This window comes from Perissodus microlepis, chromosome 8 (assembly GCF_051167445.1).
Source record: "Perissodus microlepis isolate ML-2025 ecotype Zambia chromosome 8, ASM5116744v1, whole genome shotgun sequence".
Taxonomy (NCBI): domain Eukaryota; kingdom Metazoa; phylum Chordata; class Actinopteri; order Cichliformes; family Cichlidae; genus Perissodus; species Perissodus microlepis.
In genome coordinates, this window is record NC_140468.1 from 29,070,865 (window position 1) to 29,096,247 (window position 25,383).

The window sequence follows — 25,383 nt, forward strand, 5'->3', positions numbered from 1 at the left end:
CCATCTTTAACCTGTGCTGTGTCGCTGTGGTTGCTGCCCACAAGATTTCAGACCGACAGATGAAAAAATTATCAACTGCAAAGGGCCGCTGATGGAGAGCTACAAATCACCGGGAATCAGCAGCTACAATGGTTTTAAAGTGCAGTAAGGCAGCGGTCTCCAACCTTTTTTGCGCCACGGACCCGTTTATGCCCAACAATATTTTCACGGACCGGCCTTTAAGGTGTCGCGGATAAATACAACAAAATAAAACTAGTACCGGTACCGAAAAAAAGAAGATTTATTCATAACACACGTGAAAAGACCCAGGAAAACCGAGTTAACGATAAGAACGATAACAAAATAACACTGAAAACCAATAAAAACCCTGAAAACCAAACATTTCACACCTGAGCCTCAACTCTCGCGGCCCGGTACCGGTCCGAGACCCGGGGGTTGGGGACCGCTGCAGTGAGGCACTCAGCCACCAAGACTCCACTGCTGAGGACAAACATGTTGAAGTGTGTTTAAAGTTTGCTGAACAACATTGAGACAAGTCTGTGTAATGCTGGGTGAATATAGTTTGGTCACATGAGACCAAAACTGAACTCTTTGAATGCTGTAAACACACCGTGTTTGGGTGGCTTCACCCCAAAAACACCACAGCAACACTGAAGTCTGGAGGTGGGAGCATCCTGGTGGGGGGCTGTTTATTCAGCGTACAGCACTGAGACATTAAGTATAACTCCAGGAAGGATGAATGGAGACATTGTTGATTAGAATCTGCTGCCATCTACCAGGATGATGAAGATGAAACAAGGATGGATGTTTCAGCAAGACCATGATCACAAACACAGCCAATGGAAACTGTTGGTTTCAGAGAAATCAAGTAAAGCTGCTGGAACGGCCCAGCCAATCACCTGAGCCGAATCTGTGGGAAGGATCCACGGAGCATTCGGGATCTATAGACTGTTTGTGTGGTGAGTGGGTCAAAGTCATGAGCAATGATGGGACTGGTTTCTCCATACAGAAGCTGTCATGAACTGTCATCAGCAACATTTGTGTAAAGTAATAAATAAATGTCCGTGTGTCACTTTGTATTATTACACAACTTCATCTGTGGTTTGATTCCTTTGCACGTCTGGATTGGAAGTGTTGTTACCGACATCTGGTGATAATTTCACATCAAAGCACCTTTAGAAATATATTTACTTAGAGAACTGCTGACGTGTTCAATACTTATTTTACCTGCTGTATATATATATATTAGTTGAACTACGTAATCATGTCTGCTTCTTTTCATAAATCACTAAACCAACGTGAGCCTTTTTCAAAACGATCAAACGTTGAATTATTTTCAGGACTTTTCAGGACAGATTAAACATTTGAACTACTGCATTATTTTTTTTACCAAAGTTAAAAGCTTGAACAAAAACGTACAAAAATGCCCGATAAACGCACAAGTGTAACAGCTTTATTTAAAGAGACTTACCATGTTTCTGAAGTGAGCACTGAGGGTGCCCGTGGCCTGGTGATACTCCATCACACAGTTGTTATTGAGGATTTCTCCACTGCTTTCACTGTTTAGGATTGAACATATTCTCACTGACTGTTCTTCAAAGCAATCACTGATGATGACGTTAAAACAACATGTTTATGTCACCTGTACAGCCTCACCTGTGTGTACTCTCGTTCTTCAGCAAAGCCTTGGCCTGCTGCTCACTAACAATGACAGCTTTGACCTGCGGTGGGTTCATGTGGACGTTGAGCTTCCCGCCCACCAGGAGGCGAACTGTGGCTGCAAATTTGGTCTGGGTTTTTAACACTTGGGGCGGCTGCTTTTCGATGATGAAGGTGCTGTGAAGAAGAGCGATAATGACATTACAGACACCATGCAGGACAGGCAAAGGCATTAAGTGACACAAACTCAGTATGTAACCGTGGGTTATGTTTCAGAAAGTCACTGACAGATGGTGAAGTACGAAGGTCCCAAACACACGTCAGTCTTCTGTCCTGAGACGTGCTGTGTTGCTCCTGGAGTCAAGCTGAGCCTCTCTTCCTCTTTGGGCCTTAAGGCTCGTGACGCTCCCCTGAACATGACGACCGCTCTGGGCTATACTCTGCTTCAGGCCTTTCAGCCTCAGATTACCCAGCTCCTTACTGAAGCTGACGTTGGCATGTCTGTCACAGCGCTGAGTCTTGTCAACCATCAATATGTCTGGTTGACTGGCAGTGTGAAGCTAACACTTTCACAGGTGGACCCTACGCTATGTGACACATCATGTTGTGGAGAGACGCGTATGACTCTCCAGTAGTCAGCAGATGTTTTACCCGTGTGTGGATCGTTCACTGTTAGGATTCTTTGTTATCATTTTCAGCTTCTAGATCATTAGTTTCAGACGTCCTGTTGTACATCTTTTCCATCCAGGACCTCTCTGTCAAACTGCCTTTCTACACCTGTGAGCCAACCAACAGTCTTCCAGGTCACCCACTAACTGGAAGGCTGGTGGTACGATCCCAGTCTACTCCAGTCTGCATGCCAAATATCTCTGGGCAAGATACTGAGCCCATGTTGCTCTCGGATGCAAGCATCGGCGTATGAATGTTAGCTAGGAAGCGCTGAGAAACAGTGTAGAGTGCTCAGAGTAGAACACCACTACAGAAGAAACGGTCCATTTACCAATGCTTCATCTTGCCTACCAGCCTTTTTCTCCATGGACAGCTCTCTGCAAACATTCTTTACACAGTATACTTGGACATATTTTTTTATTTTAATTAGTTTGAAAGTGGTGTTAAGAGTCTGCAACGCCAAGTCTCCACCTCTTACAATTGTCACCATATCAAGCTCTTAAGTTTCTCCTGACCACATCTGAAGAGGATGCAGCCTCTGTAATCTGGTTTGAATTTTCCTCACCTGGTAACCAGGGCAGAGATGATGTCAGTGATGTCAGCATTCAGTTTGCTCAGCAGCTCTACCATGGGCCCCGGCAGAGGAAGCTGCTGGGTGAGATGTTCACAGCGTCGGATCTGCTGTCGGTTCTGCCAGATCAGATCAGCCAGCTTCTCACACCTGAGCAACAAGGAAACAGAAGGATCACCAGAGATCACCGGCCACATACATCGAGTGGGCCGAACCGCTGATACTGTCCTTTACATCAGCGTAAAGGCATTTATCATAACATTTAACAGATGTTTGTAACATCAGAAAAATAAGATCAATTTCAACAGTTAGTTTCTTTCGTGATAAATGTGTAAAAAGACACAAGTCTGAGCCTGTCCTGTATTCATTCATACGTTTTTGTGGATTCACAGATTTATTTGTAACTGTAAACGGTAAATATACAGAATCTTATAAAACATATTCTACTCCGCCTGAGCTTTGCACAACATTCACCCATGCAAGCACGTTTAAGTGCTCATTCACACACAGTCACACTCCAACAGATGCACTAGAGAGCAACTTGGGGTTAATATGGACAGAATGTCTTTTATATCATGATGACTAGGGCTGCCACGATTAGTCGACTAGTCACGATTACGTCGACTATCAAAATCGTCGACGACTAATTTAATAGTCGACGCGTCGTTTGAAGCTTTGTAAGATCCCAAAAGACGCAGGAATAAGTAGTAGGATTTAAGAGTGTAATAACGGACTGAAACAGAAGATGGCAGCACTGCATGTACAAGGATGCCAGCTATCATCCCAGAATTCATAGCGCGGCCCTGCTCAGTTTCCAACAATGGCGGCAGCTAGTTAGTTTTAATATTACTGTTATTATTCTTTCTGGGTCACAAAATAAACGTTTAACATATTTTCAGGCGAGAATGTAGCTGTGTAAACCTCAAATATCTGCTCAGTTTATCAAGACACCACATATTTTCAAAAGCGCTCCGACGTTTTTGGAGACGTCTGTTACCCACTAGCTCGATAGCTAGCCGGGGGCAAGGCTCACTAGAGCCGTGAGAATACCGGACTCCCGGCAAATCGTTTTCAAACCCACCGCCGTCTTTCGCTACTCAGGTTAAACATATATAAGTCACTTAGATAACTTAAAAATGTTATTGTTTGGCTTTTTTTTTAGTATTTTATTTGTTCCTGAGTAAATCGGTTTGGCTGAGATTAAAGTTATAGTTTTTACACAGCTGAATAAACGTCAAGCAGACAGCTGATTATCAGAAGTGTGAGATGCTCCAGAATTTACTCCGGTGTCCTGTTATATTTTAGATAGCAAGGAGTTTATTAAACTTCACCGAAACAATCTGCAAATTTCATTAAAATTTAATAAACTATCATCTTGTCTTTATTTTTAGTTAGCACAGACCTGAAACACTTAAAGCTGTAAGCTAATGATAGTTATATAAGAGCAGATGCTGCTGGTGCAATAAGCTGTACGTTTTACGTCCAATGGATGATGATCTGATTAGTCGACTAATCGCAAAAATAATCGGTGACTAGTCGACTATCAAAATAATTGTTTGTGGCAGCCCTAATGATGACCTAAAAGACCTGCCTGACGAAATGAAACAGGTCACACCACGATCCAAAGAAACAGATGAGAGCCGATCTATGAGTCTGGAAAGAGTAAAAAAGCCGTCTCTAAGGCTCTGGTACTTCACTGAACCATGGATAGAGCCATTATCCACACATGGAGAAAACGTGGAGCAGGTGTAAACATTCCCAGGAATGGTTGGCTAACCAAAGAGCACACCAATGACTTATCCAGGAGGTTACAGAAGAACATCATCTAAAGAACGGCGGGACTCACTGGTCTCAGTGAAGGTTAGAGCTCAACAATAAGAGACTGCGCACAAGTTGGAGTGGCCTAATAAATAAAATCCAGTCAAATACGACCAAGATGCTTTAGCACGAACCATTCAGCCATTCATGCTGAAGAAACCCTCCAGTGTGTCTGTATTAGAACAACTCCAAAACTCCTCCACAGAGATGTGAAAGGTTAATTGGCAGTCAGCACAGACGCTTAACTGCAGCTCTTGCTGCAGAGGCTGGACAGCCAGTTATTAGCTTTAAAGTGCCAGCTACTCTTTTCCTACAGGGTCAGGTCAGTTTGGATCAATCGAATCATCTCTATTTTGTACTTACTTATTTTCTGATATATATCTGATTATATTTGTCTAACATCAACATTTGTTTGATGACCTGAAACATTTATGTGACAAATATGCATAAAACTAAACAAAGTAAAAAGGGGGAAAATCCTTTTCCACAACATGATGTTTCTAAACTCGTGTGTTACATCCTAATCACTGTCTTTACTGAACAACAACTCTCCACATGTTTACACTATTACAAAACAGCTGTTGGAGTTGGTAAAATTATATTTTAATCCGTGAATGTAAAACAACAATTACCAGGACTGCAGAACATCCAGCCCCCCCTCATTAGGACCCCCATTGCCAGCCAGCTGTTGCCTCCTCTTCCACTGAATGAGCTCCTCATCCAGGATCACAGTCTGCTGTTTCCTCAGCAGGCCCAAGGTCTTCTGGTGCTGTTCTGCCAGGTCCTGCCAAAGTACAGCCACACACTGAGAAACAGGTGCATATGAAAAATATAACTCTGTAAATTACAGATTAACATGGCACCAATGTGTCTTTTATAGTTGTGTGCTAAAAGCTTGACCCTTCATTATTCCCCTGTTTTGCTTTTAGGAAGCAGACTTTGAAAGGTCTTTAAACAATTCTTTCAAATGTGTTCTTTAGACTGTTTTTTCACTGATCTGCATCATTCAGAAACACTCCTGACATAAGAGATGAACAAGTGTTGTCTCTACATATAACAGACAAACAGTGTTAAATTCTTTCTTTAGGTGCTTTGCTACTGGCAGCCAAAGGTGGTCCTACCAAATCTCAAGCATCGTAAAGCTCAGTTTTTGCCTTATAAATTGTATTAGGCTGATATTTATTGATGTAGAGTCACACAGGCCTAATGGAGTTATTTTGTAATTTTGGCTTAAAGTTTAAAAGACAATTGTTCCTTTCAGGAACACTGGAGTTTTCCTTCTAGCCCACAATGGTTGAGGAGTATGATCGCGCTGAGCGCACGTGGTCAGATCTAAGCAGAGATCTGACAGCAGCTGAATGGGCCGTGGGAGTCGTCTTCAAACCAGAGACAGCATTTTTTCCATTGTTGTTATTTTTTAACTGTAGAGATTATCACAGCACTTACACAACCTGTATAGAAAATGTTGCATTTGGTCAAGTATCAACTGTATTTTATCTGCATGTGTTTCTTGTGCTTTGCTACAGGCTGCTGAAGCAGAAGCTGTTTTAGGTAGTAAAAGTCACTGCAGGGATGTGGCTGCTGCAGCTCTTTCAGACGCGCCCCAGCTCGTCTCCTCGCACCGCGAGATATATCAACGATATCATGGTATAACATTTTATATCAGGGGTATTTTCATACTGGCATTACCGTGGATGTGACACAGCACGACCCTAGCTTACACAACTAAATGCACTGAGCTGCTGCCAAATGATTGCCTGATTAGATACCAAGAGCAACAAGAAATGGAGGGAGGGAGGGAGGGAGGGGGAGAGAGATCTTCTGATACCCATTCTGAAGTGCATGTGTGATGTGTCTCCATACAAGCCTGTATTTCTGTAGTGTGCTGGCCTCTCTGGCGAGCCAGGCCTCCACAGTGGCTCGCTTGCTCTGCAGGGTTGTTTCCCGCTGGGTGCGCTCAGTTGGAGGCAGTGAAGACAAGCTGCTGAGCTGGGCTGACAAAGCAAGACGTAGGAGATGTTAAACACGATCACAATTAATCAACACATGCAGCTTTGTACAAATGTCTGTGTGACGCAGCATCTGTTTCCATAAACCTGCTGCTACTTAGTCACTGACAGCTGATTAAGATTTAAGTCAATTTATGACCACAAATCATAGAACAAATGTTAGGACACTTTATCAAATTTAAATGAAAACAGAACGCAATGTTTTGGAAATCTAAATCCACATTTTATTACAAATAGAACAAAGAATATAAATCAAATGTTTCAACTGAGCAAATCCATGAAAAAATTAGCTCATTTTGAATTTGAAAACAACAAAAACAAAACAAACCACCAAAAACAAAAACCACGCTGGACTTCAGAGAGAGGACTGTTGTCCCTTTCTTCTCTGACAGAGGCTTTTCGCTGCTTTGCCATATTTTTCATTTCATGGTGTATCAGATGTTTCGGGTCAGTCAAAGGTCTGGACTGCAGGCAGTTCAACACCTGCACTCTTCTATGAAGCTGTGCTGCTGGAACAGCTGCAGTATGTGGTTTAGTGTTGTCCCTCCCGCCTTTATTTCAAAGGCCTCGGTAGAGCAGCTCATCTACTAATCAAAGGTTGGTGGTTCAACTCCTGGCTGCTTCAGTCTGTATATCTAATATCCGATAATATCCTTAGAAAAGATACTTCAATGTACCCATCATTGAATGTGTGCAGATGTTAGCACCTCAGGACATGTATGAATGTGTGATGCCTTGCAGTTCTCCAGAGGCCTGGTAATGAACTCCTCATTTGATTCAGGTGTGTTGACCCAGGGTGAGATCTAAACCTGCAGGATACTGGCCCTCGAGGCCGGGAGTTGCTCACTCCTGCTTTAAACCCTAACCTGTCGCCGGCGATGGGTTGGGGTTTAAAGGGGTATAAACATGCTATATAAGAAACAACCAATAGAGTCAGAGACAACAACACACAGACAACTTCTGCAAGTGTTCCTGAGTGCATGACAGTTTTATGACAGAATCATGTCTGTTTTTAATTCAGTGCTGTCTGAAGATCCACCACCCGTCTGATTGGCAGACAACCTGTTCTACCACCTGAGCCGAATCATTGACAATATTATTACTAGAGATGACACGATACCACTTTTTAATGTCCGATACCGATATCATAAATTTGGATATCTGCCGATACCGATATGAATCCGATATATTTCGTGATCAATAAAACAGTTTTTTATAAATATCTTGCTGCATTTTGTATGAGTTCATACTCAAGTTTTAAAAAAGAAGAGACTGAAGCTATTCTGTTACACCTGTATGCAAAAAATACACCCAAAACATTTTATAGTTCAGCAACACTGATCAATCTAATAAATTTAAACCTACACCATCCTCCCTATTCTGGTATTTTAAAGAGTACTTACCTACCTAACTAATAGGGTTGCCAACTCCCAGCAAAAATATTAGGGAACCACCCCCGCCCTTAATCGATGTAATCAACTTTAATTTAATGCAAGTGTAAAACAAATGCACAGAAATCAATTATTTTTCTACAATAATTAAATAGATTCAACATCTTTCTTCAACAGAGCTGCAGACTGCACAGATGGTACCTTCCCAAAGGAAAAAGTACTATAGCTTACTAGGGTATATTAGACTTAACAGTTACTATATACACAGTAATGGACTTCTATACATTTAATCAGATGACCACTTTTGTTGTAAGATTCAGATAATTATTTATTCAAAGTTTTTAAATGACATAACAAAGAAAAGTATTTCTTTGTGCCCCCCTCTCCCTGTTAATGCCCTACCTGCCCCCTGGCAACACTTTGCTAGACCCGCCCCTGCACAGCTACCAGCTGTCAGCTACATAAAAAAGGATCCTGGTGTTATTAGTCTCTCAGAAACAGTTCATAACTTCAACTCATCCATGTCACCTAAAAGGTGAACCTGTTTCTCCATCACCTGTTCAGCTCTGATGATTCAGTAAGGACATCTCCTGGTTTCATCTTCATGTTTCTCACCACATATCCAAACCGACATCATGACCAGCAGCTTTACAGCTGTGGCTCCAGCAAACATCAGCTGATACTAGAAAGTAATATTAAATAAAGTCTAACAACAGCTGATCAAGCTTAAACATGCTGCTGTTTTTTTAGCGCGACAACCGCTGGTTTCCTCTTTCTGGCTCAAAGTGGGCGATAAACAAACAAGAGAGAAAAGACGATCAGCTGATCATTGATCAGTTTCATGTTTGAAGTAATAACAGGAGAGGGAGGGGGGAGGATGAGAAAAGTAGATGCAACTGCGCAGCAAAGACAGAATAACTCCAGCTTTGTGTCCATTTTTTAATTCTAGCTGAAGTCCAGGACAAATCGCTTCCTTTTCACCTGAATATGGAACTCCGATGGCCAGTCCAGCTGTGGCTCCATATATCAGTTGTTAAGCTTAACATGGAAATACTCTGCAAACATTCAGGGATGAACTTACACACTTGCTTTACTTCTCTGGGATAGTTTTCGCCGAGATGAAATGCCCCGGTTAGGAAGCATGTAGCGAGGCTCCAAATGCTCCAACAGACCGCCGTCTCGCAGACAACAGCCGCTCTATCACGTGACACATACTGCTCCGATGCGCCGAGCTGGGTTACGCCAAGTAACGCGTTTTGTGAGAGGATTCCATTTTTTATTTCTCTCCGATATCCAATCCAGTAATTTAGGTCAGTATCAGACCGATACTGATACGTAATATCGGATCGACCATCTCTAATTATTACTGTAGATCAGGGCTGTCAGACGTGCGGCCTGCGAGATAATCTTATATGTCCATTTTTAATATACGGCATGTGATGTCAGAACCTCATCTTCAGCCCTGCTGAGAATCCATGCAAACAGGGACGGGACTTCATTTTCATGGTCACACCATGCAGCCAATCACACGCAAAGACAGACTGGGATCATACCATTATGTGAAAGAAGGAAAGGTGGCAGACATTTCAAGAAAGCAAGTGCAGCGGTACGGGCCAGGCACACAGAGAGCCAGATTTAAATGCTCGCGTGTCGGAAAAAGTGAAGAAACGAGCGAAAATGTAAAATGAGCAGCATCTGGCTGCATTTCTGTGATAATGGAGACTGTGTGGGTGATAACATAGCGATAAACACCTCACTTATGACCGAAGGAGCTTGGAAAGAAAAGCATCTGAATTCTTTAAGTTGCTTGAAGATGTTTCACCTCTCATCCGAGAAGCTTCTTCAGTTCTAAGGTCAAATGGTGGAGAGTCCCAGATTTAAACCTAGTGGGAGTTTCCCCCCAAAGAGGGACAAAGGCCCCCCTAATGATCGTCTACCTAATCACATGGGCCAAGGTGTGAAAGCGGGTGCGGGTCACAATCAGCCAGGGTTCCAGGTGAGCTCACTGTGAAACCTGGCCCCACCCTATTATGTGATTTCCTGAGGTCAGAAGGCCCAGGATGTGAGTGGGTGTTAAGGCGTCTGGGAAGGATCTCAAAACTGGATTATAGATGGCAGACAGTTGGTGTCATAAGCCCCGCCCTCTGTTCAAAGATGGTCGCTCACAGTGGTCATAGATGCTTTTTTCACTCCTCTTTCAAACCATCTGTCCTCTCTGTCCAAAATGTGAACATTGGCATCCTCGAAAGAGTGACCTTTGACCTTTAGATCAGCAGTCCCCAACCGTCGGGCCATGGAAAGAGTCGTTTGGTAGAGAGTTGAGGCTCCGGTATGAAATTTACGTTTTTCAGGGTTTTTATTGTTGTTGTTTTGTTTTTGTTTTTAATCATTTTTATCGTTAACTCACTTTCCCTGGGTCACGAATAAATCTTCTTTTGTTGGTACCAGTACTGGTTTTATTTTGTTGTATTTATCCGCGACACCTTAAAGGCCGGTCCGTGAAAATATTGTTAGACATAAACCGGTCCGTGGTGCAAAAAAGGTTGGGGACCGCTGCTTTAGATGCAGATGGGCCTCCGAGTCTTGTCCCATGTCTTATGAAACATTCATACCACACAAAGTAATTAAACAATTAACTTGTTGGAACCCAATGGCACCGATAGCGAGGCGAGAGGGAGAACATGTGGTTTAACAGGATGTACCGTCAGATCTGTTATTCCAATATAGACGTGTGATATCCTCAGAAACATCAGAATCTCAGCTAAAAGCCCACAAAACCATGTCAACATCCGCCAAACAGCTAAACCAGCAAATGATTAAAGAGGAGGTACAGATTCCACAAGAAGATGTAAACACAAAGCACGGCAAGGTGTACATGGCCATGCAGTCAGGCTCTGAGAGCCGACATCTGACAGATTCTGAAACTGCAGATTTCATCACAATGACCAAAATTCACTGAACCAGCAGCCAAAGAAGACCAAAGCCTCATTTTGCCTTTGAAACCCACTGTAATGAATTCATTCTTACCTTGGCTGTCTTCCTTTCAGCTCAATAAATTCCTGCACAGCTCTCTCTCTCAGTTTGTTTTAATTTCCATCAAAAATCTCTTTTTTCTGCATTATTTACTTGCTTAATACGTACCAATCCACTGCTGTGTGCAGTGTTGTCGGTCGCGGTTTCTTTCCCCCCCAAATTACCGTATTTTCCGCACTATAAGGCACACTTAAAATCCGTTAGTTTTCTGAAAAATCGACAGTGCACCTTATGTATGAATTCTGGTTGTGCTTACTGACCTTGAACCGATTTCATGTGCTACACGGCGCTCAAAAATCTGCCAAAAAGGTTTTAGTACGACTTTGGTTGCTACGAAGCCGCACCGCTTGTTGGATTGTTGGAGCATTACGGCTGCCACAGTCAGGAGGTAGTCAGGAGCCTCGCGGAGGAATCTGGGTCCTAAACTCCGTAAGATTCAGGTCCCAAAGTCAAACGAACACTGCGGCATCACTGAGAGTTAAAAACTGACTAAATTATTTCACCTTAATAAAATGATCAGCGTTGCTGCTTTACCAGGTGTAACAATTAAGTTTAACATCCAGGCATCCATGAAAACAGGATTTATTACATTTAACAGAGTTAGAAGTTAGCAGGAAGTTAGCTCGCTAGCTTCCACCTAAACATGATATAGCATGTTCTGACTGAGAGATTTCTGAAAAATTCAAACGTACAGCTCTGCTGTCACTTCAAACATAAATGAAGACAGAAAACTAAACAGTGACGTTTGTAAGGTTACTGAAGTTGGGCTAGCTGGTATATAATGTTGTGCTACGTGATCGCTAGCGACACAGCTATGTTAGCATAACATAAACAGTGAAGCTGCAGGATGAACGCTAACACTTTTCCACTCGATAAAAGTTAACGTGAAGGTTCCTGATGGTTAGAGACAAATGCAATCGCATGGCAGGATGCGGACCAAACTTCATTCAGGAGAACAACTGAGATAATCCATCCACAATACCAGGTTAGTCATTAATATACTGCAACAACATGGGAATAGAGCGGCTGTGATAGAGTACAGCATTAATGAATCAATGGTACAGAAGTGGAGGAAGCACGAAGAATGAGTTGAGGAAAGTTTGACTTATCTGACTGCTTTGTTTTGCTTAATGCGCCTTATGGTCCAAAAAATACGGTACCTCTGACAAGAAAGGCTCATTTCTGCTATTCAACACCGAAGAAATTTCAACTTTCACAAAATAATGCCAAATTGCAACACTTAGCTCTGTCTCTAATAAAAACAATGTAACTTTGTGAAAAAGAGAAAAGTTTCTATTGAAATTTCAGTTTTTTTACAACTACAAAAACAAAAAAACTGGACAGTCAGTGAGCTACCAGAACATTTTCTGTAATTTTACACGTTTATTTCGTACAGTCCAAAGAGTCGTGCTGACAGATTTCCTTCTTTGTCACAGCAGATTTACCTTCATCATGTAGAAAAACAGTTAAATATGTGACTTCTTTACACTGACAGAAAACAGAGTCACGAGTCCGGCCCGCTTCAGATCAAATCGAGCTGTATGTGGCTCTCAGTGTAAATCCTGACAGCCCTGCTGTAGATGATGAGATATGAAAGTCTTTACAATTTTACACTATTTGTGACGGGTTTTTTGGCGTGGCGCTTCCAAGATCTGATTCTGATTCTCTCAACTTTAAGAATTTCAGCTTAGCACAAATTTAATATGAGGTCAGCAAGTACACTGTAGGTGTCCTGTTTTAGGATCATATATTAAATTTTAGAACTAGAATAACAAAATTTATCACTGATGTGAAAGAGACTTTGGGCCCTCCTGTTATTCACGGAGGTCAGAGCGATGGTCCAGTAAAGGTCATAGCTGCTCCGGAGCAGGTTAGGTTCAAGTCCAAAGAGTCTAATTAAAATGAACTGATATTTTTTTTTAATTACACATTTTCTCTGTTTAAACATCTGATATGCTGTTTATGTTTGATTGAGAAATGTGGTTGTAGTTTTCTTTTGTCTTCAGTAAATTAACTTTTTGTGCATATTGTCTAAAGAGAGAGAGACAGGGATAGGGAGAAAGAGCTCCGAGTGTGATGCAAACAGTTACAGGTTGTTGTGTTCTGGTGGGAAAACCAGCAGAATTTAAAGAATAGATTCAAATCTAAAATGGTTGCGGTTGTACTGGTGGGCTTATTTTCTTCTACTATCTTACCACTTGTGTTTCTCTCTCCTGCTTACCTTGAATGCGCATGTTCTCCTGGTACTGGATGATGAAGTACTCCTGGCTCTGCTGCAGCTTTCGCAGTTCATTCTCAGTTTCCTGTGTGGCTAGTCGGAGCTCCTCAAAGGCCTGGTTGATCTGCTGGTGGCGCTGTGATAGCGTGTCCATGGCCTGGCTCCCACTTCCACTGCTGGCCTACACACCAAACAGATGATGAGGGCTTAAAACAAAATCAGGACAAAATCTGCTCCCAAAACTCTTATTTACACCTTCTGTGTATGACAATAACTAAAGATAACTGAATATGAACACCTGCAAGGAAGACACATTGAGTGGGGTGAGTAGGATGTGGGATGGCGTGCTTTCTGGTGAAACTGTATGTACCAACTACAAACCTTTCCCCATAAATTTGCTATTTATTTATTTTGCATGAAATAATGCAGTCAGTATGATGCTATTGTTTATTGCTCTACTGATGAACTTAATGTTACTCCTACAGAGTAAGTGCACATACAGATGTTTCTGCACTCCTCTGTATTTTTGTTTGGGGACGTATGCTTCAAACTGAAAACACCTTTTTAATCGGATCAATCGACCCCAGGACTGTCAAGTTTTCATATCACAGTCAAACTGTCTGCACATGTATCATTCTGCTCTGTCTTTTGGCGTGATTTCCATCTTGAACATACTAATGACCAAAACAAAGCGAGAAGCGCTTTCACATATTATTAGTTGGCAACTGAACTGTGCATTAACCTGGTAACTTCAAACATGCTGGTTTAAAGACTGAGGTTAGGCACTCCAGACTTTGTGCTTGTCCCGTCCTCCTGCTCCCTCTGGGCTCCACCGTGGTTATCAACCTGCCCCTATATCTAGAACAAATGGGGATACATATCCTCTTACTACTCAGGAGGACTTGTTTCCTCTTGTGCTCCGAGTTGTTGGTATATGCAGCCTAGCAAGCTGCAACAGGCCAGATAGACAAAAGCTGTAGCTGTTATGTATGGTTCCTAACCTACCCACAACCCTGATTCCTGCAGTATTAACGCAGCAATTTCTTCGACTTACATTTGTAGCTTCTTGAACGAGCCTCTGCTCTGACTGCAGGATGTGTTTAATGCAGCGGACCAGTTCCAAAGGACAACGATCGTAGGTGCTCTACAAAACAGACACACACACACACTTAATCACATCAGGATGCAACGTTCTTTATGTGTAGCTGATTCATGCCTTTGCTTATATTAAAGTAATACAGGCTTGATTTTTGACATTATCGTTTAAATATATCATTTGCAAAGCATGAAAGACCCAAAATCTTTTAACTACACATTAAAAACCCACCAAAAACAAAACAAAAAACTCCAGACACAGAGTCAAGCATACAAACTCAACAAACTAATGCAAGTTCAACCTCTTCAACCCTCCATGGTCGTGGCAGATAGCTGCCCTTCCCTGGGCCTGGCTCTGCTGGAGGACAGGTCAGAGTGCTTTCTCAGACTGTGTGACTGATTAGTTTTCTCCTGTTGGGTCTTTACCTAACAGCATAAAGCCTCTTTATGTGGTCGTTAATGTAATTTAATGTTATATGCATAAACCCAAATTGAGTTTATTACAATAGTTATTATACACATCTTTCATTCTGAGAACAACACATGCAAGGCTTCTTTGAATTAACTGGTTTGACAAAATCTGACGCTCGAGTCAGAGATAACAGGATAACAGGTGTCACAACTTTTTCTGCTTCAGCTTTTATATGAGCTCACGTAACGAGCAAATGCAGCACACACACACACACACACACACACACATATATATATATAGTGCTATCAAAGTCTTCATAATCTACAGTGATGATATCAAAAGATTCAAAGACTCTGGAGAAATCTCTGTGTGCAAGGGTCAAGGCTGAAACTCAATATTGAATTGAATTTCAGAAGTAGTCGCATGTGAACATGATGCAGACACTCTGCTGTCTTGTCTGGACCAAAGTTCATTTAAAATGGACTGAGGCAAAGTGGGAAACTGTTCTGAGGTCAGCCAAAATGAAATTTGATGTTCTTACTGACAAACACGGCTGCAGCGTCGTCCGGACTAAACAGGAAAGACACCAGCTAGCTTGTTATTTGTGCTCAGTTCAAAAGCCTGCATCTCTTAAATGGAGGTAAAGTTATTCTCTATTAATCAGTGATGAAAAGTATGTACAGGTATATACAGATACTACCATCCAGACAATGTGGGGTCAAGGGTATAACTGACCATTTTCACTATTTCACCTTTAAAAACTGTTTACATTAAGATGCAGTCTCTGTGGTTTTTGCACAACTATTTGCAGATCAATCAGGAATCGCTCCTGTCAACAAAAGACAGAGAAGCACCTCACATGTCTGACAAACACGAGGGCGTATCACTCCTGTGTCTACCTGAAGGAAGCGTTTACACTGCAGTCTGCTTTTGTTGACATTCCATAGTCGTCTTATTGTGTTGACACACAAAAATGACTACACAACGTGCCAAATGTCTTAAATTTCTAAAATCTCAAAACTCGCTGCTGATATCGCCACTCTTACTTTTGCCATCGCTCCCACAACTTCCCCTTTTTCTCAGTAACCAAATGCCTCGTGACGTGGTGCATTTTTCCACCAATAGGAACGGGACAGTGTCCACAGTATAAAGCATTAACACTAGCGATCCATGGTACCGATTATGTTGAGGACATTTGTATATGTTCAGATAACTCCACCATCAGCTGTTTTTAGGTCATTCTTTCTAATACTTCCCGAAAATGAAGTGCAAGCTCAGGAATAACGGTTTTGACAGACCGTAGAACATGGAGCAGCCATCAGAGACACAAGGACAACTGGGCATGATGAGACTTGTACACAGAGATAAAACCACAGCTGTACTGAAAATTGTGAGGAGGTGAAGAAGAAGAAGGTCTTTACTTTTATTCAGGTCATGCTTTTGATTATTTTAAGGGCTGTTCCTGGAGCTTCCTGACCACAATTCATACATATTCTCCAAGAAGGCTTTGGAACCTAAAACTAAAGCAGCTGTTGTTCTTACCAATTTCATAAAGATGCTGTATTGTAGTAAGAAATATACACATTGTAACTTAAGATGTGAGAAGCCAGAAAACAGTGTGCACTTAAACACAATCATCTATTAAACATCAGAACATTAGATTAACATTAATGAAAAAAGACAAACCGACAGGAAAGAAGCGAAATGTTCTGCAACCCAAACACACATGTAGACAAGAAACTCTGAGGGCTTCTCCTCAGCCGTATTAGAAAAGACTGAAGTTTAATAAACATGACCCAGGGTCTAGATCAGAGCTGTGGAGATGTGCTTGTATAAAAACTAAACAACATCAGCACAAGTTTACACAAAATATACGAGGGAAATGTTGGGACAAAGGTTCCAGTAGTGACACACGATCATTTTTCTTGTAGCCAACACGTACCTTTAGCTGGCTAGCATAGTGACCTAGCTTGATCTTGAGCAGAAAGCCGTCCTCTCCTCCCTGGACCTGGGCTTTCTTTTGGAGCTCGGCCACCAAATTATCCAACAGACGCTTGGCTTTGGTTTCCTCTGCTGGGTTATCCAACTCCACGGAGTCCCTGTGAACAGTACCATTGTTTTTAAACTGTTAATAGAATGCACAGCCTTCACCAACACCGCTCACTGATCCAGGTCTGGTTTGTTATATAAACACACACAGAAACACACTGATTACAGTTAGTTTTTATTTATTTATTTATTGAGTATCGTGTGTGTGACCCTATTTTATGTACATGACGTTGGTTAATATTGCCGTTTTAAATGTGCCATCTAAATAAAGTTGGGCAGGACTGGAAAGAGACTGGTGTAATTCTGCATACCAGAGTTGGCTTTCAATCCACTGGGCCAGGTAGTGCCGCACCTCAATGGGGAAGTGCTGGCCGTACAAGGCCTGCATCTGGTGCAAGGCATCACCCTGCAGCTGCTGGGCCTGGATCCACATTGCCATGGTTATCCTGTGAACCCAGGAAAACAGGAGGAAAAAAGGCCAGGTCAGCAGATTAGACAGAGTGAAAAGAACAGCAATTAGCAACTAGAAAAAGGTGCATTTCCTGCAAAAATGCAGTGTGAATGCCGTGTAGTGGAATCTGCTGAAAAAAGCTGAAAAGCAGAATTATCTGCTGAAAAGAGGTGTAGAAGCAGAAGTGCTTGCTGAAGATGGCTGTATGTGAAAGGGTACACTGAAGAGTGTCAAGAAAGCAGATTACATGCAAGCAGGGAAGATGTGCAGCAGCTGTCACATGTAGGACTCGAACCCTTGCTACCAGATCTCACAGCAGCTGCGCATCCCACTGCGCCAAACCAGTTCTGGTCTCAACCAAAGACATGATGAGAGAAAAAAATGTGCACTGTGCAGAAGAAGCTAAATTGTGCTGAAAAGAGGTGAAAAAAGCTAAAACTTGTTCTGAAAAGAGGTGAACCAGCAGAATTTTTTTGCTGAAAAGAAGTGAATTAGCAGAATTTCTGCTGAAAAGAGGTAAAGAACCTGAAGTTTGTGCTGAGAACAGTTGAAGAAGCTGGAACTTGTGCTGAAAAGTAGTGAAAAACTGAAAACTTTGCTAAAAAGAGGTAAAAAAAAAGCTGAAAAATGTGTGGAAAAGAGTTTAAACAGTTGAAGTATTAACTGATAATGTGGTCCCATTCAGCAAAATGGGCCAAAAAAAAAAAATGGCATAAAAAGCTTAATATCTCAAAAAGTATAAAAGTTATGAGCACCAAAAGATATAGCAGGCATTAGCAGAAGGAGCAGAACAGTTTAAAGTTTGAATGGTGAAAATCGGCTGAAAACTGAGGGAGGAGTTAACCCGCAAAGGTTGGAGCAACTAGAATAAGGTAGAAGAACAAAGAACTAGAAAAAGCCGCATTTCCTGCAAAAATGCAGTGTGAATGCCGTGCAGTGGAATCTGAAAACAGCAGAAGAAGGAGAACCTGCTGAAAAAACACTGTGTAGAAGCTGAAGTCTTTGCTGAAAATGGCTGTCTTTGAAAGGGTACGCCAAGCAGCGTCAATAAAGCAGAGTACATGCAAGCAGGGAAGATGTGCAGCAAATGTCACATGTAGGATTCGAACCTTTGCCACCAAATCTCACGGCGGCTGCTCAACCCATTGAGCCAAACCAGTTCTAGTCTCAAACAAAGATATGATGAGAGAAAAAATGTGCACTGTGCGGAAGAAGCTAAACGGTGCTTAAAAGAGGTGAAGAAGCGGAATGTTCAGCAAAAAAGAGATGAAGAACCTGGAAATTATACTGAAAAGAGCAGAAGAGGCTGAGATTTCTGCTGAAAAGAGGTGAAGTTGTTGAACTTTATGCTGAATAGAGGTGAAGAAGCTGGAAACTGCTGAAAAGAGAAGAAGTGACTGAAATTTGTGCTGAAAAGAGTTGAACATCTAAACTTTTGGCTTAAAAGAGCTCAAGGAAATCAAACTTCTTCTGAAAAGAGCTGAAGAAACTGAAAAGAGGTAAAGAAGCTGACGTTTGTGCTGAAATTAGCTGAATAATCTGGAATTTGTGCCGAAAAGAGGTGAAAACACTGAAAATTATGCTGAAAAGTGGTGAAGAAGCTGACATTCTCGTTGAAAAGATTTGAAAAGGTTGAACTATTAACTGAAAAAAATGTTGCCATAAGCGGGATTTGAACCCCGGCCTCCCGCTCTGAGAACAGCTGCTCATCTCACTGAGCTAAAACATGGCTCAGCCCGGCAAGCAAAACTGGTGATCACGGCATTCACACAATAATGACAGAAGAGGACCGGGTGAACAACATCAGCTGATGCCATATGACAGATACGTTACTGATTTTCACACAATGAAATGCAAAACATATATCCTACAAATAATATGAGTTAAGTTGGACAATAATACATTCCATGTTATTTTGCCTCTGTACACTGTAGCAGTGGACTTTAAATCAAACAATTATGACGCGACTCAAGGGGGTTTGACAGAAGTATAAGAGTTCCAAGGAAGAGGATAAAAAGTAAAACGCTTTGACAAACAAGCACGCTAATACTAATAAGTCAGTGACTACCCTAAGACCCATGGACATCAAATGGTAAATGGCCTGCATTTGTATAGCGCTTTACTCAGTCCCTAAGGACCCCAAAGCGCTTTACAATACATTCAGTCATCCACCCATCACACACTGGTGATGGCAGCTACATTGTAGCCACAGCTGCCCTGGGGCGCACTGACAGAGGCGAGGCTGTCGGACACAGGCGCCACCGGGCCCTGTGACCACCACCAGTAGGCAAACATGGGGTTAGTATCTTGCCCAAGGATATTTGGCATGCAGTCAGGAGGAGGCAGCCTGGGATCGAACCACCGACCTTCTGATTAGTGGCTGACCTGCTCTGCCACCTGAGCTACAGCCACCCCAAGTGCTTAGTCTCTGAGATGCTCTGTCAGGCCTTTACTGCAGCCACTTTCAGTCTGTGCTTGTCTGTAGGTCTCTCTGCCCTCACTTTGGACCACAGTAACTGAAAAGTATGCTCTACTGGGTTGAGATCAGGTGGCTGACTTGGCCATGGGAGAATATCACATTTCTTAGACACTCTTACGTTGCTGTTGTGGTATGCTTTGCTATGCTTATCCATTTGCATTATACAACTAATCTAGTAGCATCCACCCTTCCTGTTCTTGAGTGTAACCAGTGGGTTGCACCTTGTTGTAAATGCTCTATATTCACATTCATGCCAGTGTCTAGACCTGTGTGATAAAACCAAATAATTATTCAGAAAACATGGTCAATATATATAGTCAATAGAGCCCATCCCATCCCTGTTTTGACAGACAACATGAAAGCCCAACGACAATAGTGCTGCACAAATCATTCATGTGTTTGAAGTAGAATTGGAGCCCTGTGAGAGTGGAGGAGGAGCAACCGGCAGCTAAAGTTGCTAATGTTTGGGCTGCTACACAGTGGTATGTTAGGACTGTGAGTGACTGAAGTTTGTTTCCCCAAAGCCAGGTAACGCCGTTATAAGACAAGAATCGCAAACATCGGCTTTATGCAGCTCATTAAAGTAACTGACCTGCGTAGCTCTGTGATCATTAACATTTCTCTCACTGGGCTTTTCCCACACACATGGAGGCTAGAGACGCTGCTGAACAGCTGTTTTCACTACAACATTGGATCCATATGAGAGTCTCACTGCCCACGTCATTAACCACACTTTATGTTCTCTCTGTTCCCCTTGGAGAATAACTGGAGTGTCTGTTTTGTTTATGTTTAAAGAGTTATTGATTTTCTACTGAGGAGACAAAATATGTTCTTTTTCCTCCTTTATCTATTTGTGGAATTGTTCCCAGCAACTTCAAACTAGCTGTTTTTACACTAAAAACAATACACTATCAGGTTTTTTGTTTTAATAGCTACTTTATTTTATTGGAAAAGACCAAAATACTCTGTTTTCCGGTTCATTGGTGTTCTTCTGAAACACATGAAACTTTTACCTAATCACAATAAATAATTTTGTTTATTATATATACACACCGCTGTTATTTATTTAAAATACAGTAGTACAACATTACAGTGGATTTATGTATGTTCATGTTCAACCTCTGACAGAAAATAATGTTTAAACCAAAATTAATCTTAGATCTTCCCATCTCAGGAGTAAAAAGGGACCTTTAAGTGTGACAGAAATGATGATTTTTTTTTTTTATGTAAAAATAAAAAATACATGATGATTTTCCACACAGGCCTTCCAGGCCATTCGCTGAGGTGCCAAATGCATTTATTCTTTTTAAGAATTTACCAGATCGCTGATTTGGCCACTCTTAAAGTTTTATCTGCCTTTGATTAGGTTTATCTGTTCTTCATCCTCCCTAATGATGGGCTCCTTCACTTGCACTGACAACTGTTTGGACTTCATATTGAAAGATCCAATGTAAAGATACTAAAAGCAAGTTCAAAAGTGCATTCAACTCCAGATATGGGTTACCTTATATAGCGACCAAATGAAGGTGTTGTGTCAAAAAGTGATCTACTGCCAAAAACTGATTCCTGGTAAGTGACTGCCCATATTTAAACTGCTAAAAATATTTTGTTGGCCTACAACATATGAAATATGTGTCAAATGTATCCCTCATGAATGATATGAAGTAGGCACAATCAGTTTTTGGCATACTGGCTTTTATATATCCTTTATTTACTCAGTTAAAAAAAATAAAAGTCTCATTGACATTAAAAATGACTTTTTTCAAGATTGGTCTGTCAGAAATTGCAACAAATATAACAATACTTCCATAAAGATATTTTAGGTGGCCAAATGTATAATATGGGTGAAATAACACATAAAAACATTTGAAGAACAGGTAATTTTTCAATTTGATATATAACTGCTTTGTAAATCCTGTTCACTTAAGTCTACTTACCAACATAAGTAAAGACATCACACATGGAAAAAAAACGTTGGAAATCAGTTTTTGGCACAACAAAGGAACAGGCCTTATCTGACCATGAAACTGCTAATCAGACAGTTTTTTATGAGCTTTGCAGATGAGCTGTTAACAACTCTGGGGCATGCATTCCCGAAAAATAAATAAAAACTACGATTCCAATTTTCCTCAAAGAAAATGACAACATTAAAAAACAAAAACCTCTTTGATGTAAACAATATCAGCTCACACCCCCAAATCAGTCTGACTGGAACTTTCTAAGAAACATATGACTAATTTATCAGTGAGGCATTGCCTTGTATTACCAACCAATGTGACGTGGACGACACGCTAATGAACCAAAGCGTGTGTTTAAAAGATAAAAACAAGAGTCAAACTGAGCGGAGAACAGAGGTGGTGTCGACAGAGCCATATGTTTACATCCTTGGCACTTGACTAGCAAGCGGAACAGGGAAGTTTAACAGATAGCTTAGCTTGCTAACTTAAGTGTACATTTAAAGCGGCTCGCTGAAAGCCTGAAACTGTAAATATGGCGCGAGTGTTGCTGAACAGATGTGACTATAGTGAATGAAAAGGTGTTGAGTTTACGTTGGCTTCGTTATTTCGGTGTGGCCAACGCTCTATTACTTTAGCTAGCTAGAAAAGGTAAGCTACTAGCTAGCAAAGTAGGGAAGCTTGCCGCTCCACCAAAACTTCGCTCTCATGCGCTACAAGTAGTTAACCGCTCCGACTATAACTCACCTTTTACAAGACTGCAGCACTCCTTACCGCAGCACCATTTACAACACCGGACAACACACACTGAAAACTTTTCAACCGTACGCAGGTTGGCTGACATACATGTCACATCGCCAAATTACGTTACTTTATCACCTTCTGCTTTCTGGTAAAGCAGCAGTTGTTGACCCGTATAATAAACGAATACGCATTTAAAACAACTTCCGGTGTCCTTTTTCAAAATAAGAAAGTCCATAGTAATATGTCTAAAAAAAAATTCAGATTTCATTGTATTTCCTGCTGTAGTTTATCATTAAGTCAACAATTCATTTTAAGCCTAAATACAGCTACAGCATTCATCATTTCCGGTTGTATTTACGCTAACTTCAAACATATTTGCCAACTCCTGCCATTTCCAAGAACAGTCCCACCTGCATCCCGCACGCGGTTAGGTGTCAAACACGGCTGCGCGAGCCTTAAAATGGTTTTAAGGATTAAATCTGTAAACGGAAAAGAGGAAGGCGGCACTTTGGGGCAGTGGCGTGAATGTGCGTTAATATTCACCTTTATTTATTTCACCTACAATTTAAGGTGAGCTAATTGTACATAAATACCTCTTACAAGAAAGCTGCAGTTAGTCTATTAGTTCCATTACCGAGACTGGGACATGATATACAGAACATAAACAATCCTTGTTAGCCAGTAAGCTGAGGCACCTGGTTACGTGTATAAATGTTCAAAAGAAATGTTTTCCACCACTGTAAGTAAGTAAGTAAGTAAGTTTATTTATTAAGCGCTTTTCATAGACAGGTAGTCACAAAGCGCTGCACACAGAGATTAAAATAAACAGTACGATAAATAGCAAAATGCACAATATACACAATATAGAGTTTAAATGTAAATTAAAAATATAAAAATGTAAAAAGCATTGGTCAACAGAAAGCTTGTTTAAACAGTAAAGTTTTTAACTGTTTTTTAAAGGATTCCACAGAGTCAACCAAACGTAGTTGTAGAGGTAGACTGTTCCACAGCCTTGGTGCTGTGGAACAGCTCGGGCTTTTGTGTGGCCATGTAGAGTCTGAAATTATTACCTTTCATGCTGTTATTTGATTAATGGCAGATTATGTAAATACCTAATTGTGATGTTTACTTTTACTCCGTGACCTTTAGTACTGAACGTCCTCTTCCTGGCATCATTTTGACATGTAAAAATAAGGAAATGTGTGTTTGGCCAATTATGTCTTTGCTGTAACGATGCTTCTTGGCATTAAATCTTACACTGTTGGAAAGCCTGTTTATTTTTTTAACAGGGACACATTTGTGGGTTGGTCCCATAAAAAATTGCCAGCTCTTCTCTGCCAGTACAAAACAGCTAATTTTTTGGCTCATGTTTTGAGCTTCTAGTACCTCATGGGCTGACAATCAGGTGCCTGACTGTCAGGATCTATGAGCATGGACCCTGCTACAGTGGTCAGGTGGTGTCTGCTGGTGGATGCCACGTTTGACTGATGTGGATAGGGCGAATGCCACAGGGCAACTTCAATATTTTCTTCCAACAAATAAGTTGCTGCATTATTTGGAGTGAGCCCTAGTGCCATCTACAAATTGAAGGTCAAGTTCCAATGGGAGATGTCAGGGACAGGCCGTGACGTTTGCGTCCCAAGAAGATAATTTCCTCCCTGTGTCAGTACTTGGGACCTGTAGGCAGTCTTCTACAGATTTGCAGTCAAGGATTGCAGGACAATATGGCCCACAGTCAGACAATCCAGAACAGACTACACGGAGCCAATCTTTGGCCTCACAGTGCTGCCAGGAGGCCTGCCATGACTGCCCTTCCTAGTCAGGCCTGTTTGCACTGGTGTCAGCAACATGTCACTGGAAGCTGGGATGTTATGTTCAGCACTGAGCCCAGATTCTGCCTACAGCAGTTGGATCACAGGGTCAAGGAGTACAGATGTAGAGACTATGCTGATCGCTGCATCGACACTTGTGGGACCAGTTTGTGCGTGCTGTTTGTGCCAGAGCGACCAACACAACCACACTGGCTGAGTCGAGACAAATAATGGATGAAGAATGGGATGATTAAAGGCTGACCAGCCTGCACTCAAAAAAGTCAACTAAGGCACGTGTTTGGATATAAAAACGATTGTTTAACATTCTTTCTCATTGCTTGTATTTGAATGAAAGAAATTAAGATCAGCTATATCTCTGTGTTCACCCAATGAGAAGCAAGTACTTCCAAACAATGACTCTTTTATTGCTAACTATTGTGCACTCTCCACACAACAGCGGAAGGTCAAATCAAAGCAAGCAGGAACAAACATTGAAGGTTGTTAAGCTAACAAATCTTTAGAGATACTCAGAACTACTCTTTTTTGCATCCCTAATATCCAGGTGTGGAGGTATGTAAGGACGACACGAGCTCGTCACATTTCTCTCCAACTTTATTCTCAGCTTACTAAACTGATTTCACAAGGAGGCAAAACATCCCTTAGAACCCAGAAACATCATTCTTCCCATTTCCCTTCTCGCTGGGTGTGAGTGGAGTCCCCTGGTGGTCCGCCACACAGATTAAGCAATACATGTGTGTAAATATAGACCAGAATGTATTTATTTCTGTAGGAGTGATGAGTTAATCTAGTTATTAAACTTTTATAAGTTTATTCTTAACAAAGCTGCCTCAACCCTGTGCTGTGCTTTTGTTTCCTAGAATACTTCAGGTACATTTTGCTGTCTCAAAGTGAGCGTGCAGAGAGGGTCTGACTATGTGTGGAAATCTGCTTGGGTTCTATTGTTAGCCAGGCTGCTGTTAGCCTCTGTGCTATAACTAAGCTAGACTATTACACTCCCC

General features: G+C 41.5%; 1 protein-coding gene across 1 annotated transcript in view; it reads right to left on the reverse strand.

Moving 5' to 3' along the window:
- Positions 1-22,757, reverse strand: part of LOC146382171 (signal transducer and activator of transcription 5B-like) — a 40,937-nt gene extending 18,180 nt beyond the window's left edge. Inside the window, exons 1-10 of the mRNA XM_084938521.1 lie at positions 22,557-22,757; positions 17,236-17,370; positions 16,818-16,974; positions 14,423-14,512; positions 13,372-13,549; positions 6,581-6,711; positions 5,350-5,501; positions 2,894-3,049; positions 1,657-1,836; positions 1,472-1,559 (exon numbers count right to left, since the gene is read on the reverse strand). Coding sequence (XP_084794647.1) covers positions 1,472-1,559; positions 1,657-1,836; positions 2,894-3,049; positions 5,350-5,501; positions 6,581-6,711; positions 13,372-13,549; positions 14,423-14,512; positions 16,818-16,974; positions 17,236-17,363 — 1,260 coding nt within the window. The 5' untranslated portion in view covers positions 17,364-17,370; positions 22,557-22,757. The remainder of the gene's footprint in view (positions 1-1,471; positions 1,560-1,656; positions 1,837-2,893; positions 3,050-5,349; positions 5,502-6,580; positions 6,712-13,371; positions 13,550-14,422; positions 14,513-16,817; positions 16,975-17,235; positions 17,371-22,556) is intronic.
- Between the last annotated feature and the right edge of the window lie 2,626 nt (positions 22,758-25,383).